General features: G+C 40.4%; 1 protein-coding gene across 3 annotated transcripts in view; it reads right to left on the bottom strand.

The window, feature by feature from the left end:
- The window catches only part of ADAMTS18 (ADAM metallopeptidase with thrombospondin type 1 motif 18), a 95,887-nt gene that overhangs the window by 48,749 nt on the left and 29,713 nt on the right, over positions 1-17,425 (bottom strand). For 2 of the 3 annotated variants that reach the window (XM_074968804.1, XM_074968803.1), the window contains 6 exons: positions 14,430-14,712; positions 8,749-8,948; positions 7,642-7,725; positions 6,613-6,772; positions 5,494-5,599; positions 607-744 (listed from right to left, as the gene is read on the bottom strand). In XM_074968804.1, the coding sequence (XP_074824905.1) occupies positions 607-744; positions 5,494-5,599; positions 6,613-6,772; positions 7,642-7,725; positions 8,749-8,948; positions 14,430-14,712 (971 nt within the window). Of the gene's footprint in view, positions 1-606; positions 745-5,493; positions 5,600-6,612; positions 6,773-7,641; positions 7,726-8,748; positions 8,949-14,425; positions 14,713-17,425 lie in introns of those variants that run through there. The other variant, XM_074968805.1, reaches the window with a different exon arrangement.

Below are 17,425 nucleotides of genomic sequence, written 5' to 3' on the forward strand. Positions count from 1 at the left end.
AGTGTCCACTCGTATATTCAATGGCAATGTATGCATATTATGCCATTGTGGGGTTCACGTAATAAAAGCAAGAACTTATATTGCAGAGATTGCAATTCTGGTGATCCTAAATGCTAGAACTAAAGGCTGCTCCTTTATCAGCATACATGGTTTGTACCATAAGGGAAATAATGGGATACCATTTTTTTTCAGCAGCTCTGTAAAATACGCTTATTGAAAGCATGACAATCAGCTATGACGAGGTCAGGAAAAAATCCACAAATATTCATTCATTTCCACAGTCAACACCCCTCTTATATTCACTTTTCACTAATATTCTAATAAACCTGTTTGACAATAATGTTTGGGGAAAGAATGAAATGCAAGTGAATATTGCAGCATATTCACAGAGAGCCAGCACAAAGGCCTATAGTACCACTTATGTCCCATACAAACCAAAGTTTGTGGGCTCATCTGGTACACTGGTTTTTGTATTGGCCTTTTTCACAGAGATGAAATCCATACCAAAGTTAAATTTTAACTTCTAATCATGAGTATTTGCACCAGAAAGCCAATTGTAAGAGTTGCCACCCTCCTGTGGAAGATCCTGACTTATATCTGACCTACCTGAGGAATTTATTGAGATACTGCCTGCTGCATACAGACCAGGAAAACACCCCATTGTTTCCTGTAAGCGTGGGAGACATAATGTTACCTTCGGCTTTTCTACAGGGATTTCCTTCTCCATCGTGAATCATGCCAAAGCTAGAAAGAGAACCACAAATGAGAGGGGCACCAGAAACAAAATGCCAGAAACAAGAGACAGCTTTTAAGGGGAAAGAGACGCTGTTATTTTATACAGTAATTCTATCAACAAAGTCCACAAAGGGATGAAAAAATGTACAAGCCAGAAATAAATGAACACGACAATGGTCACTAGTCAAGCCCAGGTTGATAGAGATTGAAATTTATTTTTGCAGTACAGTACATGGAACCGGACAAGGAAGGTTGAGTTTCAGGGGAAATCTAGTTTGGCGAGGCATCAGGGGTTCAGGAACATAAATCAAACCCCCAGGCTGCCAGTACACAAACACCAGAACATCAGCATGTAACACCAGCATCTCAGCCTGCTTAATAAAGTTCTCTTTCCTGCACATCAGTTTGCTAATGAAACAATTGTCAGCTGTTTGGTGGCCCATGCAAAATAAGGTGCTGGGCTCATTCCTCTACTCAGGGGAGATTATTTTTTTCCTCACACCACAGTACCTACTGCAATTGCTAACACAACTACTGTGGACTGCGTTATGCTAGTGGTGAACTGAACTCTCATTCACAAGTGGACATGTTAAATCTGCAACACAAATCCATGGGTGCAGTATTGGCCCCACTGAATTCAACAGCAAAACTCCCATTAACTGGGGCCAGAATTTCACCCCATATGTCTCTTTTCAGCTTACGAGACACTGAATCTTCACAGTCTATTTATAGAGAACCTTCATCCTGCCACACTAATTTGAGGGGGTAACCAAACATATTCAACTACCATCAAATATGAACCAGCATGCAACATAGGCAGTGTGTCTAGTGGATAGAGCACTGGACTGGGGGTCAGAAGACCTGTTCTATTTAGGTACATCTACACTACATTGTAAACTTGGGTCTGGGAACTTGCTTGTACGTGCACACTGCATGCTAAACTTGGGCTTACAATTGCTGGATTCAGGTCTCACGGCTGTGCTAATTCATCCAGGCTGCAAAACGACAGGACTTGGACCGGAGTCACAGCAGAACTTGGGCTCTGACTCACGCCCCCAGCAGGGTCCTAGGACCCAGGCCCTGAGTGCTTGCTAACCTGAGTCAGACTGACCTGTGTGTGGATGGAAGGGAGACTTATGCTCAAACCTGAGTCAGAGCCCAGGCTTAGAGTGCCTCTGCCACTGACCCAATCTGGGACCTTGGGCGATTCACTTCTCCTTTCATTGTCCTGCTTTCCCATTCCTCCAATAGTACATCTTGTCTGTTTAGACTGTACCTCTTTGGAGAAGGAAGTGTCTCTTACTAGATGTTTTGCCAGATGTCTAGGCAATAGTGCCCTGATTTGAATAAGGTAGGTACTACCATAATATAAATAATAATAAGCAATAATAAAATGTCCATTAAAATGCTAAATGTGGAATTTATGGCTACACAAAAGTTAATAGTTTCACATCTTTCTAATTCTCTACTTTATATTTATTTTATATACGGTACATCTGAGAATTTCAGTGTGTTTTGAATAGAAATTTCACGGTCTCCTACTTCAGTTCGTGCATTGGCAGTTTTGAGCATGTAATGGGTGTGTGCGGGGGAGGGAGGGAAGACTAGATGCTCAGCTGCTGTAAATCAGTGTAGGCCCATCAAAGTCACCAGACCGCTTCCACCAGCTGAGCATCTGGCCCTGCTGAGAAATATTGTTCACTTAGCAAATGGACAAAAAATCCCAGTTGAGCAAATATTTTATTAATAGTTAGTGGAATAAAAATTTAGTTCACTTGCTTTGCAGCCAAAGAATCCACGGATTTAATGCTCAATGACACAATAGACCATCGACTCCCGAAAGAGCTATTAAACGCTCAGGTAAAAACATAAACTATTTAAAGAAGACCATAAAAATGTTTAACAATAATAGCCATTCTCAAGGATCTCAGTGTGATCTACCAAGTATATAATACACATAGTAAGAAATCCTTAGTTTAGTATTTTCACAATAAACCTCAACAACTTCAGAACAATCACACCGGTTTATCAGATACACACTGTGTGCTTTAATGAATCCTTTATTTATAGTTAGGATCATTAGGGATTAGAAAAGCAGAAGGTTTTGGACAGAGGTCTGAAATTTCCCCAAGTCTGGAGGTTCACTGTAGAGAGAGGAGCAAAAACAAAGTTCAGACTTAGATCTGGATCAGTACTTTCCCCTAATGTCAATGGGACCAAGATCGGGGGAGGAGGGGTCAGATACTATGTGACTTGAAAAGACACTGAATGCACAAGGGACTGTGCTGACTCCTATGAATGAGTACTGCTCTGTCATGTGAGCAATACTTTGAAATGACCTGAACTTACGGACGTTCCCATGGGGTATTGTTTTCTTTTTTGCTCTCAGTAGTCTTGAATAATGGAAATTTGCATATAAATGTTAAAATGTTAAATAATATGTTAAAATAAATGAAGATTCTTGCTTACAACCATTATAAACTGCGGATTACAGGGCCAGATCCTCAGCTATATCTGTGCTTTGCACTTCTCTAGCAGTACAAACCTGCCCTAAAGTTGATGAATCCCGCTACAGGAGTACTCTCCCCGTACAGAGTAGGGAAATTCCATTGCATTGGTCAATCATATGTAAATCACATTCTGTTCTTACATAATCTCATTCAGCCCCATTTCACACAGTGATATAGGCCACTCGTTTCTATAATGCACAGCTTTGCAACTTATAAGCAATGCATGCCCATGAGCCCCATTAGTAAAACTAAACCAGGTACACTTTTTCATTGATAGATTTTTTTTCATACCTGTGAATCACCATTTCACAAATGCAAATCTTTAGCGTGTACCTGGAGCTGTTAATTAAACTGAGATTACATTAGTAGTAACTTTGATTTTCAGAAGGAAGTATTATTAATATTTAATTTAATATTGCTAATACTAAAGTCCATTGCATTTATATGATGAAATCTTGTATTTGTTTCAAATGCACTTTCCCACCTAGTATTGCTACCTGATTGTCAATAAGATCATCAGGCAATATTTCTAGGGATGGTCTGCTTCCAGGCACCATTGCTGCCAAATTCTGCTTTTCCCATACAAAGCTCTTTCAGGAACACAAGCTTGGATGAATGACAGCAGGGAAATTTTCTACCTGTTATTGCAGAGTAAAGATGGCAATCTTTCCAGAATGCTATATTTATTTAGTTTGGAAAGACATCCTTCCTGTCAGGATGCAGAAATACAGAAGTAATCAAAGAGAAGCCAAAGAATATAAGGATTAGAAAAGCAGTAGAGATGACAAGCAAAACTTAACAGCTACAAATATATTATTTAAAAGAGAATGAAGAAAACAAACAAGAAGGAAAGAGAATTAAGATACGAGAAGAATAATTCTAGAACAGCATGCCATATCAGGAGTAACTCTACTGAAATCAGTAGAGTTATGCTGATGTAAGTGAGGAGAATCAGGCCCTAAAAATTTTACTTATTTGGTCCCATTGAAATCACTGGCAAAACTCCCACTGACTTCATTAAGAGATGGATTATTCCCTAATTCCTTATTTCCCTTCAGATGTACAGAAACCTGTGAAAGGGACGCTCATGTAGACATTAGGTCATAGTGTATGCTGGAAAGTATATTTATACAATGAAAACTGAATAGCCCCAGTTCAGTCATGCAGAATCAGAGGGATTCATGTAACAACTGAAGAGCAGAATCCAGTACCGCTGTCATTGACAAAGGAAAAGTTCTGAATAGATACTCTATGTAAACATCTAAGAGAATAGAAGATCAATGGCAGGCACCTAATGTTAGTGGCAGAAGATCAGCAGATCTTAGAAAAAATGGGACGAATTCCTACTATAGAAATAAAAGTCCAGTGGAAATACCTGCAAGAAGGTGACAAGTGGCCTGAGAACCTCTAGAAAGACTACCTTCCACCAAATCTTACCCTAAATGGGGAGGAGTAAGAGGCAAAGGAGGATGGTAGGGAAATGGCTACTAAACCCTATGAATCCCAGGATCTGCTGGGACAGAGACCATTCAATCACACACAAAGGGGCTGTTCCTCCACACTGCTATCTGCTGTGTCCCTTCCTTCTACGGCAAGACCCAGGCAGTCAATCCTCCACCGGGACAAGATCTCCCTCCCTGGGGGAGTATACTCGTGCTGTACAGTTACTTCAGGCACTTCAGGCAAGATTCACTTTGGCACAGCTATCAACTAGAATAGCCACAACAAGAAGGAAGAACAGCATCAGGGGCATCAGTTCCTCCACTTACCACTCCAGGATACTCCCCTCACATCCCAGGGAGCCCTAATTCTTACTCAGCACAGGAGATTCCATAGAATCCCACAGAGGTAAGAACAGCGACATGCAAGTGGCATTGGTTCCCCTTTTTGTGTTCCGCAGGCAAGATATGCCAAAGTAGGGTCTCCTCAACTCACGGCAGCTGAGTGGATGATCATGACTTAGACTTATGGTGATTACAAAATGTGACACATCGGTTGTATTCTAACAAGATGCACACATAAAATGGGAACAGAATCCAGGAGCTCTAACAGTCCCCTGTTCTAGCCACATGACCCCTCTCTGTAAATGATCTATAGAATTTTTCAGTGGGGTATCAGCTTTTTCATAATTGCAGCAGACATTCAGTTTCCATTCATTGATATGTTTATCCATAATATAGATACAGGAGGGAAAGATTTATCTATAATATATATATAGGGGGAAGGACTCACGAGAAAAATAGCTTACTTGTGTCCGGATTCATGGGCAATAGTAAAAGCCAAGCCAAGCCCTGTATCTTCATTGATGGTACAGCTACGGTATTTACTGCACATGCCACTAATAGGGGCAAAGCCTGGGGGAGGGGGAAAGGCAGAAGAGATGTTATTTCAAATACTGTAAGATACATACATCTCATTGTGATGGATACTACATGTTTTCATGAGTACATGCTTATTCTGATGTGTGAGGAAAGTTCAGTTCATTTTGGAGCACCAGGAATTGTAGGCAGAGCTACGTTTAACAAAAAAGGGAGTCGTGTATAGAGAAGTGCACACATGTGCCTATACACACATCTATATATGCACACACTGGGCCCAATCCAGAAGGAATTAATTCTGTAGATGCTGACCTACACAAGTTTTAACACAGGCTCATTCTAGTGCAGGTGACTCAACCTCAGTCAAGTCAGCTGACAAAGCCATTTAAAAGGGGACAGCTCCTTTCTGAAGGTCACTCAGGGATAACAAAGAAGGTCCATGTGGCCCAGATGTATTTTTGAAATGCAAAATGAGATCAGTGGTGGAGAAAATTCCCTGACTGCAGTAGAGATCCTAAAACATGTCTTTTGAAGGTCTCTCTGGCAGTGGCCAAAATACTGGCAATATGGGGTTTTTTAAGTTTTTTAAATTTTTTAAAAGAAAAAACTAACACTCTTGTATAGAGCTTTTCAGTAGATCTCAAAGCACCTCACAGTCTTTAATGGGTTTATTCTCATAGCACCTCTATGAAGTAGGGAAGTGCATTTAGCCTCTCTGTGCCCAAGTTTCCAACCTGTAAAATGGGAATTCTCCCCATTATAGAAGTGGGGAACTTGGGCCCAGTGAGGCGAAAAGACACACACAAGGTCACAGAAGAAGTCTGTGGCAGGGCAGGGAACTGAACGTGATTCTCCCAAGTCCTAGGCTAGTTCCCTAATGGCTGGACCATCCTTCCTCTCATTAACATGTTACTTTCCACCTTGACTGTTCCTTTACCACATCTTCAAACATTCTCATCAGCCACAAAATTGGGATTTCTTTATTTTATTAATCGAGATGCTGTCAGTTGACATTCATCAGTTTTGCAGAGCATATTTTCTTACCATACCTAAAGTGTCACAGGGTTCATTTTTCCAAGAGCAGATATCAAATCCTGTAAGCAAGATGGCATGGTCGTGACGCTTTCCATTCTTTCCAACCAGAGCAGATTGCCACTGACAAAAGCTATTTAATGACTGGTCCGCGTGATGGTTGATCATTAATCCACCCTACAGATATTTCATAGACACAGAAATAAGATGCTTCTACCGGCAGCTGAGGAAGGTGATTGAAGGAAGAAGAACTGGGGTCGGGGTTGGAGGAAGGGGAATTACTTTAGTTATATGACTAGATGTGAAGAAATGTCACCTCTCCATTTCCTATGTCACTATATATTTGACACACCTGCCTGAAATAACTATTTCAAGTCAATCAATCAATCATAATTATAAAATGAACCTGAAGAAACTCAGACCCAGGGATATTTTCTAAGGCACGGATGGAGTTTAGGTGTCCAATTCCCACTGACTTTCAGTAGGAGTTGGACACCTAACCGTGCCTTTGAAAATTCCCCAACAGTATTTCAATAGCAAGAGGTGATTCATAAACTCTTTTAAACTTTAATTGCAATGTGAATGATTTTGGGGCTTGGCTTCCCCTTCTAGAAATCATTTCACTTGTGAATTTGTGCCCTTTTGGTTTTCACTGGGTAATATGCATGAGGTACAAGTGTCTTTGGGTCTCTTGATTTGGTTTTCTTGATAAAAATATGTCCTAGATGAATAACTACTGAAGGCAACAGCCCTTATAAAATATTTGAGGATTCTAGAGTAAGAGTCAGAAACACTGAAGGGTAAAGGGGAAGTTAATTAAACTCCTGGTTCTATTATTAAAAAAAACTAGGAGCAGTGAAATATGGAAAATGTAACATCAAGGGTTCTGGTGATGTCATAAAATCTCACACTTGAGTCTTGTAGTTTATAATGTCATGACAAGCCCTCAGTGGAATTTCCTTTGCATAGTGTGGGCTTGTCCATATATTCCTTGTGAACAGTGTCAGATACACTCTGCTACAAAAGAATAATGACACACCACTTACAGGCTCTTGTTCCAAAAGAAGAAGGCTCACAACAATGATGTTTATGTCGCTGCCGATTGTCCCATCTTTAAAAAGACTAGAAACCTGCATGAATATGTAGGAGAGGGTAATAAATAAATAAATCTGTAATAAAAATAGACTAAAGATAATTAATGAGTTATCGTGACCCAACTTTCATGACAGTCAAGAGGAACCTGGCACATTGCAGGATTAGCCCCACCTCCATCTAACAGAAATGTGTACAAAGGGACCGACAAATAGCCCATTGAAATTAATTGAAAAATTCCCACTGACTTCAATGGGCTTTGGATCAGGCCCCAGTTCTGCAGGATCAAAGTCACAGCAGGTAATCCTCTTGTGTCTGCCCACACAAATAACTCCTCTTTCCAGCAGCAGGGAAGAGGGGAAATAAAGCAAAGCTTTTGTGATGGGGCAAAAGGAGCTGGCTGACTCACTTTGCTCACTAGGGCAGCTGTTCAGGGAAGTAAGTAGGAGTAGAGTCCCCTTTACTGCCCTGCTTAGATTGTGACTCAAGACATGCTACCTGCCTATTTACTCCCCACTGCAGACAAGTGGGGGGGGAGTAGGAGGAGCTCTGGCTTCACCCTACCTTCTCATCAGCCAGAGTAGGGATGAAGTTACTTACTCCCACTTCTCCTTCCAGCGGAAGTGGGGAGTCAGGGAGAAACTGTGATGCTTTGAGATAGAAGTCTCCAATCTGCCCCCGTCCGCTATGCACCACCCTATATTCAGAGCAGGTTGTAAAGCTACAGGCCGGCCATTAAAGACACTATGAGCAATATATAACCCCACTAATTCTAAAAGAAATTACATTAGCAAAATTGACACAAACATTCAGAATAATTATAAATCCCAACTCCACCCACACCACAAAACAAGGGTGGGATTTCTAGGCTGGCACAGGTGGACTTGCAGAAATCAATTTAACAAGCGGAGTTTTCAGTATTGCCAACTTTTGTGATTTTATCATGAGTCTCACCAAGTTGGGTGTTTTTCTTAAAGCCCCAGCTCCTGGTTGTCTTGTAGATTTTCCACAGCTGTAGATGAGTACAAAACCAATGGCACTTCAGTTACACCAGCTCTTACCATGTTCATAACTGTTAAGATATATGTGGTTACATTGTCCTTGCCATGCTTCTCCAGCATTTTTTTATCCGCCACAACAAGCGTTTCAACATTCAGACTTCCACTTTTGGGGGTTTTAACAGCTGATCTTTTGAACCTTGCTGAACTTCCATATTCATCTGATAGGATGTATGTATCCTCTGTGGGTGGCTTAGGTGTGTCTAAAGACAAACAGAACACGGTTTTGGAAAGGGTTCAAAACGGGTCATTTTTATGAGCAGTTTGGTTAGATAGTAAAGCGCCTGGGGAATAGAGCCCTAAATGAATTTACAATATTGTGCAAGAGCCAGGTAATGATTAATATGGCCTGTAAGATGGTGAGTTCTTCTAATACATTATTAATTAAGATCTGATTCATTCTTCTTTAAGAAAAAAACCTGAATACAATAAGCAATTCAGAGGAAAGAAATAATCTAGTAAAATGAGTTTCATGTACTGCAGGGAGAAATACTTAGTATTTCTCCCTGAATAGCTATATACTATTTGACCATTTTGGCACCTTCCTGCATCGACTGCAAACATAGCGTACGGGCCAGATTCTGCCTCCCTTAATAAATTCCTCCAAATGCATACAGAAACTAGATATACTGCAAAAGCAGAGTTTCCTGTGTGCCTGTATTTTGACTGGCAACAGCCCCCCATGGAGACTCTCCACACGGATTACTCCTGGTTGGAGCACAAAATTCAGAGAGTGGAAAATAATGATCATTGCTGGATCAGAAGCCATGTGCATAAACATGCGGTCCATACTTCCTGAGAAATAAAGCAAGCCATGCCTTCTGCTTGTGTAGGGAAGGACTGCAGAGTCAACCCTCTCTCTGGGTTTTGAAGAAGCCAGAATTAGGGCAGAAAACCTTTGTTCCATATTCTTCCTGCTTATGGCTTTTCTCGCATAAGCCTATGTGCCCCTGGCAACCAGAATTCAGCCCACTAGTCACTATTTGAAAATGCTAGTTAGATAACAACAGGAGTTGTCCTTGCAAATCTTTATGGCAAAAGGGATGAAACATGATATGAGTGATGGAGCCCCGGGTAATTAAAAAATGTAACAACCACCTTTGTCTAGAAGCCCTACCTGTGACTGTGTCTGACAGTTACTCCAACAACAGAGCTAGGTTGGCATCTACCTCCTCCTTGGTCACACGGGGACACCAGGAATCCAAGGGAAACAGGATGGTAAGTAGGGAAGCTTAATTGCATCAGTTGTCTGCCCAAAGTTAGTTTCATTTAAGAGTCTTCTAAGGCAGGCCATCTCAAAGCTGAATAAGTTATGCTCAAATGGAGCTTTGATCTACGGCCTTGCAGAGCTTGTGGCGTTTAGAATGTTATACTTGTTTAGTTGCTACTTAGACTGTAAATTCTTGGGGGCAGGGAGTGTCTTTGTGGTCTGTGTTTGTACAGCAAGTAGCACAATGGTGTCCAGGTCCATGACTGGAGCTCCTAGGCACTACAGATATTACAAAAAGTAAATCATAGTAATGAGTGCTGGACTGGTCCTTAATATTCTAAGTGAACATGCTGTAGGCATCAATATGCTGGTATTTAGCAGGTACAAGTTGTAGCAATGCAATATCCCTAGTGATTTACTTCTGAGAATTCATTTAATCAGAACTATATTTCAGAACACGAATGAATGAATGAATGAATGAATGAATGAATGAAAGATATTTTAGTTATAATATCAATCAAGAATTATTATCCTGTTAAGAATGTAGAGAGGTCTCCTCTTCTGAAAGCATGTACAGACAAGCATCCCCTATCAGCGAAATGCATAGTTTATTTCCCAAGTAGAGCAATTCCTTGTTTAGGAGGCAGCACAAGTAAGTGGCTTGCACTTGATTCACAAAAAGTCTCTTTTATATTGGCCTGTACTGTGGGTGGCTCTCATCACTGCCGAGACTCACCTCCCTTTTGCACCTGCTTTACTACTACTAAAAGTTATTCAGAAGAAGCAGCTATTCTCAAATATGACTTACAGAGCGTGATCTGTTCAGCTCTTGTGCTCCAAACTTTTTAGCCTGTGATGAGATAGCGGAAAGATGGCTTACTGGCTGTGCTCATGCTTACAAACTGCACGCTCAACATGGCTACTAAAGAAAGTTAGAAGGGTTAAGCTTTAAGTCTTCAAGCATATCCCTTTGCAAGCAGCACCATACTAATAATCTCTTTTCCTGTACTGCAAAAATGGATAGATTCTGGATTAGGGATTAATTAACCCTGTTGTATAGGCCATCTCCAGTTAAGTCTGCCTGGTGCATCCCATTAGAGGACCTTGTTTTGGGGCTGAAATTATCCATGCCAGGTGTCTACGTGAGACTGAAATGTTTTGGAGATTTTCAGCTAACATGGTTCACCTGTTTCCAAGAATGTGGTTACGGAAAAATACATTGTTTTGCCTATGATAAAAAAAATGTGTATAACCATTTCATTGAGAAACTCTAGAGCCACCACCGCCATTGGTTGGAGCAGGGACATGGCCCTTCTGCCCGTGACATGACTTTTGCCTGTGCTATCTTAATTCAGCCCCCTTGTGCAAATGTTTTATGATACGGGCTTTAACGGTACGATCACATTCCATTTTTTTTTCACAGGACCCCTGCCTCGTTCAGTGCCTTGGATGGACCTGTTCTGGGGTTGTATAATGAAGACGGCTATTGTATGTAGGACCCCTTGCTTCATTTGTTGTAGGAGTTGGAAGATCTCTAGTGAATGAGGCAGGGGATGGCAGGAGGAGAAAGGAAGGTCTCGTGTTTAAGGCTGTTGAATGCTGCCCTGGAGAACTGTATTCTGTCCCTGCTCTGCCACAGACTTCCTGTGTGATACTGGGCAAGCTACTTACATCAGACTTTTCACAGGTGGCCACTAATTGTGGGTTGCTCATTTTACATAATCCTATCTTGAGGCCATGGAGCTGAGCACCTACTGAAGTCAATGGAAGCTAGGCTTTGAATATAAAAAGCTTGATACAGTGCCAAGTACTCTGAAAAATCAGGCCGTGGGCGCATCAGCTTAGGTAACCAAAATTAGTGGACATTTTTTAACCTCAGCTCCCCATCTGCAAAATGGGGACAGTCATACCACCTAGTTTCACAAGGATTAATTGTGAGGCTGTTGTGAGGATTAATATATATTTGTGAAGCACTCTGATACTATAGCAATGAACACCATAGAAAACCCATGAGAAAATTAGTAATTCTGTCTTCAGAGCAGGGTTTGAATAGAGTACAGTGAACAAGGCATGGGGCCCTGGATTGAACAATGAGTAGAAAACAAAATATCGAATAGCTTCTCATTAAATGGGCACTGTCCATCATGTGCACGAATGAGGTAGGGGTCTGGTGAAAAAAACAGCAAGTGATCGCATAACTACAGACTGCATCATAATGCATATGCACAATGGGCTGGATTATAGCTGTTTGAGCAACTATCATTCTAGCATTTCCTAACTTCTGAGTGCTTGACTTTGCAGCCTTAATGTTCTTTTAACATAGTTTTCAGGTGTTATTTATATAAAGGTCTTGTTCCTGATTCCTGTAACCCGCCTTATTCCTGCACACAGCATCATTAAAGTCATTGTGCTTGTAAAGTCTTAAATTTAATTCAATCACTAGTACAAACGTCAACATAACTGAAAGTTTAATTTTGTGCACTTAACATAGGGGGTCTCAACCCAGGATCGCAAATAGATGTCAAGTAGCGATGGCCGTCCTACCCTTCCTATATTGCTAAACAGGAGGGAGCCGTAGCTATATCCAAGCTACATGAAAAAGTAGAGAAACCACTGCTTTAACAAATAGGAGAAAGGCCAGTGAACTGTATTCAGCAATATAAGCAACTATCTACCTTCAAAGTGTAAACAACCCCCCTACAGCACCACCTGTCCTCTTTCAGTACCATGTTTGGATACAGATTCAGTAAAGTACCATTTTTACTTTCAAAATCCAGTTAACTTTAATTGCAAGAGCATTAGCCACAAGTCCAAATTACTCCTGCTGTGTTGTCCCCTTGAACGTACAGGGAGTTGTGTGTCCTTTCTATCCCTTACATGAAGGAATAAAGGCCCACTGATTAGGACTTTAGCATAGGGGCTGGGAGACTTGGGTTCAGTTCCCTACTCTGCTACAGACGCCTTCTGAGACTTTAGACAAATCACCTACCCTCTGCACCTCTGGTAAAATGAGGATAACAGCACTTTCCTACCTCAAATGGGTGCTGTGAGGATAAATGTATTGACTATTGTGAGGTGCTAGTGTACTATGGTAATAGGGACCATATAAGATAAAATGGTCAACATGGAAGAGCCTGGAACTCTCTCTATCAAAGCCATCAATATCATATGGGTTTTGTAATCAGTGAACAACCTTTTGAAAAAACGCCCTGGTGGTCATGGAAAATGAGAAGACCATGAGCTAATGCAATATTCCTCACTTCACTTTCTAAAGTAGCCCCTGCTGTCTTCCATTCTCATTAGTCATTGTATAGCAGTAAAAGAAAAAAAAAGGACTGAAACAGGATGACCATCGGTTTGTACAAGAATTATGTACTGGGGCTTCTTAGACTAGGGGAGATTTAGCAGGAAGGGGGAAGAAAGTAGCAGAGAGACCTGTGATATTGAAGAAAAACATGAATTGATTGAAAATATAAAGACTTCTCAATCTTTTCAACCAGATCAATATTTTCCTGCAGAACACTCAGAGACTTTCACTCCTTCCTCCTTCAATTTTCTCCTCCCATTTTCTCCTCTTCTCTTCCCTTCTGTTTGTTCCTCTCCTTCTGTTCCCCAACCCCTTTTTATTTTCCTTTTTGAAAAGGAACCCTCTTGTTGTCCCCAAACTCAAGTAGAAATTGGACAGGACATATTTTGGCTGATGCAACTTTTTCAGTTACTGTATTCAATTCTTGGGGCTCTAGTCATGAATCTCAATAAAGGCCCACAAACAGAATCAAGGGAACATAAGAAGTATAGCTATAGGATCCTTGAGGAGCTCCTAAATATTCTTCAAGTTGAGGGCCTAATGATGGCCTCACAATGGACTTTGGTAGGAAAATGTAGTTTCAATACATTTTTAAGAGGTGACTCCAGAATTTTATTTAAACAATTTCCTTGGGAGGTTATGGTTGATATAACCTCCCAAGGAGGTTGCTGACAACGTCATTATCAAATGGTGGATTGTGAAAGACCTATTCCCCCTCCTTTGCCAAATCAATGATTCCTAATGCCCTTCCTCCATCTTTCAAACTAATCGCATATCTCAGATTAAGAGAAAATAGAGCAGGGAGTTGGAACTGGTAATTGTACAGAAGAGGCAGTGTTAAAGCACCAGCAAAAAGAAGAATGGCCCATTAAAAGATAAATCAATCTCAAGAAAACCAGAGCGATGGATCTTCTAAGTTGAGCAGCACATTCCTAAGAAAGTCACTCACTGACTAGTGGTGGAGTTGTAATAATAGTGATGGACAGTGCCATAAACTTAAATGCATGATCCAGCTCCTTGTATCTGTCCTCCATTTCCTCTGTTAGCACTACTATTTAAAAAATTCAGCCCCCATCAGAGTAGTGGTTACAAACCACAGTAAAAGAAGCACCTACAAGTCTCTAAGAACTACTATCTCAAACAAAGAGAGAAAGTTTCCTTACATACATTTCTTTCGACGTCCACAAAAATGCTGCTTTTGAAACCTTCCATGGTGGTAATCATTCGCCTGATCATGATACTTGTGGTGTGTGTGATTTCTGTGATGACCCGGGGAAAAGTGATTGGAATTGGAATCTACTTTGTACCGGTGCACTTTCTCCTCTGCTCTCCGTTTGTATAATACATGAGGGTGATGTCCAGCAGGTGATGTGTAGTTGTGTTCCTGTGCTAGGTGCTGAGGTAATGGAGATATAAGGAATTCGTTCTCCTGCATCCTTATCAAACCTGACTAAAAAAAAAAAAAGCAAATTAAACAAACATTATATTTTGCTGTTTGACAACCAATATATTTATGTCCACTTGTCAGCACTAGGTTCCTTCTAAATAGCTGAATCTATTCTCTTAATTGCAGAGTCTCTTATACAAAAAGAAGACTTTTAGCACATTGTCAGGCTTGCAGGCTGGTTTTCTGGATATATGGTCATCAGCAGCAGTAGAATAGGGTCAGGATGAATGAGATTGTGCTGCATAGACAAGAAGGAAACAAAGATGAAGCACAACGTTCCTTTTTTTAAAAAAAATAGCATGGCCGGGAAAATTGTCAAAGCAAATTTTTCCATTTGGATTCTTAAAAGAGGTCTACACAATTAACAGATTCCCATAGGAAACAACTGTCTGTGACATCAGATTCAGGTAAATTAAATCTCTGAATTCCCTATTCTAATTGACAGCAACAGATTTCCTTAGCGGCTAGGCTTCCATTCCACTTGCTGTACTGCATTCTGACTAATCATGGAACTCCATGCCCCAGCAATTTGCTTGTGTTCCAGAAGACTCTAGTCCAAGACAATGCTGCAGTTGCTCTCAGAGAATCTCAGAATCTTCATCTCTAATGGCAAAAGTATATTCACTAGGGTGGATCAGAGAGCAGAATTTTGTCCTAAACTATGAAAAGTCTCTGCCACTAATTGGCACCTTTTTTTCAACCTCAGCACAGAAATCCAGGATTGAAGGACTGTGGCCAATGAACTCCCTCTCCATCCTTCAAGATATGTCTACTCTATTAGTAAGGCAATGTTGTAAAGCTGTTACTGCGGCAACCTGAGCCCTACTGTTCTTGCTCTGTGGAATAACTACAAGACTTCAGGCTGCAGGGTTGTCAGTGTATCACCTTTCACCAACACTAAACTACTATCATCACATTAAATATTAACTATGATCACTACACAATGTACACTAAAAATGAATACATATGTATTTTTACCAACACATTTTGTGTTTAGCACATTTTTCCCCTTTCATTGTCTCTAGAGGGCAGAGTTAAGGTTGGGGAGAAATACGCTGTATTTTTCGTGCATCAACTATGAATAAACCTACACATATGCTTAAGTGTTTCCAGGATCAGAGACAGCATCAGAAATGTGGGTAGCAATGAGGAAGTATTTACTTTCAAGTCATAAACCAGTTGCGCTGTTCATTCCCTTGTTTTGTAAAAGCTGTTGAAATAAACACTCTTTTTCACCATGAGATGCATACAGCAAATATTAGTGTGTAGCCAAGTGGGGCAAGAAAAAGTTTGATTAGATGAGTACATATGTAATATTACTTCCAAAGTTTATTTTGGGTCAGTGAGGCACTACCCCATGGAAAGTACCTTTTTCCAAAAGTGGCATCCCCCGAGAACCACACAGCTCTATGAACAGCTTCCCAGAAGTATGTGCAGATAAGCAAGTGCAACCATGCTATATGATATATTAGCTCTCTCAGCCCATGATACCACCTCTCCTTGCAAAGAATGCTTTCTGATGTTAGATGGTGGAGCTATGCTCCTAGCATTGCACATTTTGGATATGCGCCTTATCACCCATCTTGAAATTGATTTTTTTTCTTATATGAGCCCCTATGTGCAGACTGGCTAGGACTTGAGGATAAAGAGGAAGAGGGACTTCAACCAATACTTGATTTCACTAGAGTGTTTCTTTGGGATTTGTGGACCTTTCTGCACTTCCAGAGCTTCATTCCAGGAGGAGAATTTTTCAGAAAATAGGGAGTTGTAAATGAAATCCTCATTGCTTTAACTGTAGTGTTTGCTACTGAGTTAATGCTATCACTTATATCAGATATATCCACAAAAAAAACAGATTTATCAGGAATTTTAGTGACATGGGTCCTTACTGCTCACCAATCAGACACCAGCCCTCTGATTGACATTCATTACTGTATTTTTCCAAATAGAGGGAAAATATGTGCTTTCCCTTTTGTGGTCAATTACCAATTATTATAGATGGACAACTCAACCAGGATTTTAACAATAACTCTTTCCTATAACACTAATTGTGAGGATCTTCTGCTTCCCAAAAGTTGCTGTGAACATAAACAGAGATCATATTGTGATAGACATTTTCCTTAATTCAGAATACATTCAACAAACATTCATCCTATATTTGCTCAACATATTATAAGGAAGAGGCAATAACATGTCGGTTAATGAAAGATCAGGACTGAGGAACTTCTCATATAGAATTTAGCTAGCTTGCTTGCCCAATTCAATGGACTGGCAATCTTCAACCGTCAGATCACAATAGGACAAGACAAAGCACTTCCGTGTACGGAAGAAAACTGATATTTTAATCCTTATGATTCATGTCATCAGATATTTAGAACTGACACAATTCAAATGCAGTTCTGGGCAAGAAGAGACCTTCCACGCAATCATCTGTTATTCAGCACTGATAACTAGGCATCTGCTAACTGATTTTACAACCTTCTATTGGAAAACAGAAACATAATAAATCTGTTTTTTATTTCTCCATTTTAAAGGTTTCCACGTCTGAAATTACCCCTACAGGATTCATTTAATAAATGATTCAAACCATATGGAATAGAGGATTTTCTACATTTTCCTCTTAAGAAACTGTCCCTGATGTACATCAAGTTTTAGTCCCAAATGGAATTTCTATATTTAACATCACAAGGGTGGACTGAGAATTCCAGAAATGTGT

The sequence above is a fragment of the Natator depressus genome, chromosome 12 (assembly GCF_965152275.1).
Source record: "Natator depressus isolate rNatDep1 chromosome 12, rNatDep2.hap1, whole genome shotgun sequence".
NCBI lineage: Eukaryota > Metazoa > Chordata > Testudines > Cheloniidae > Natator > Natator depressus.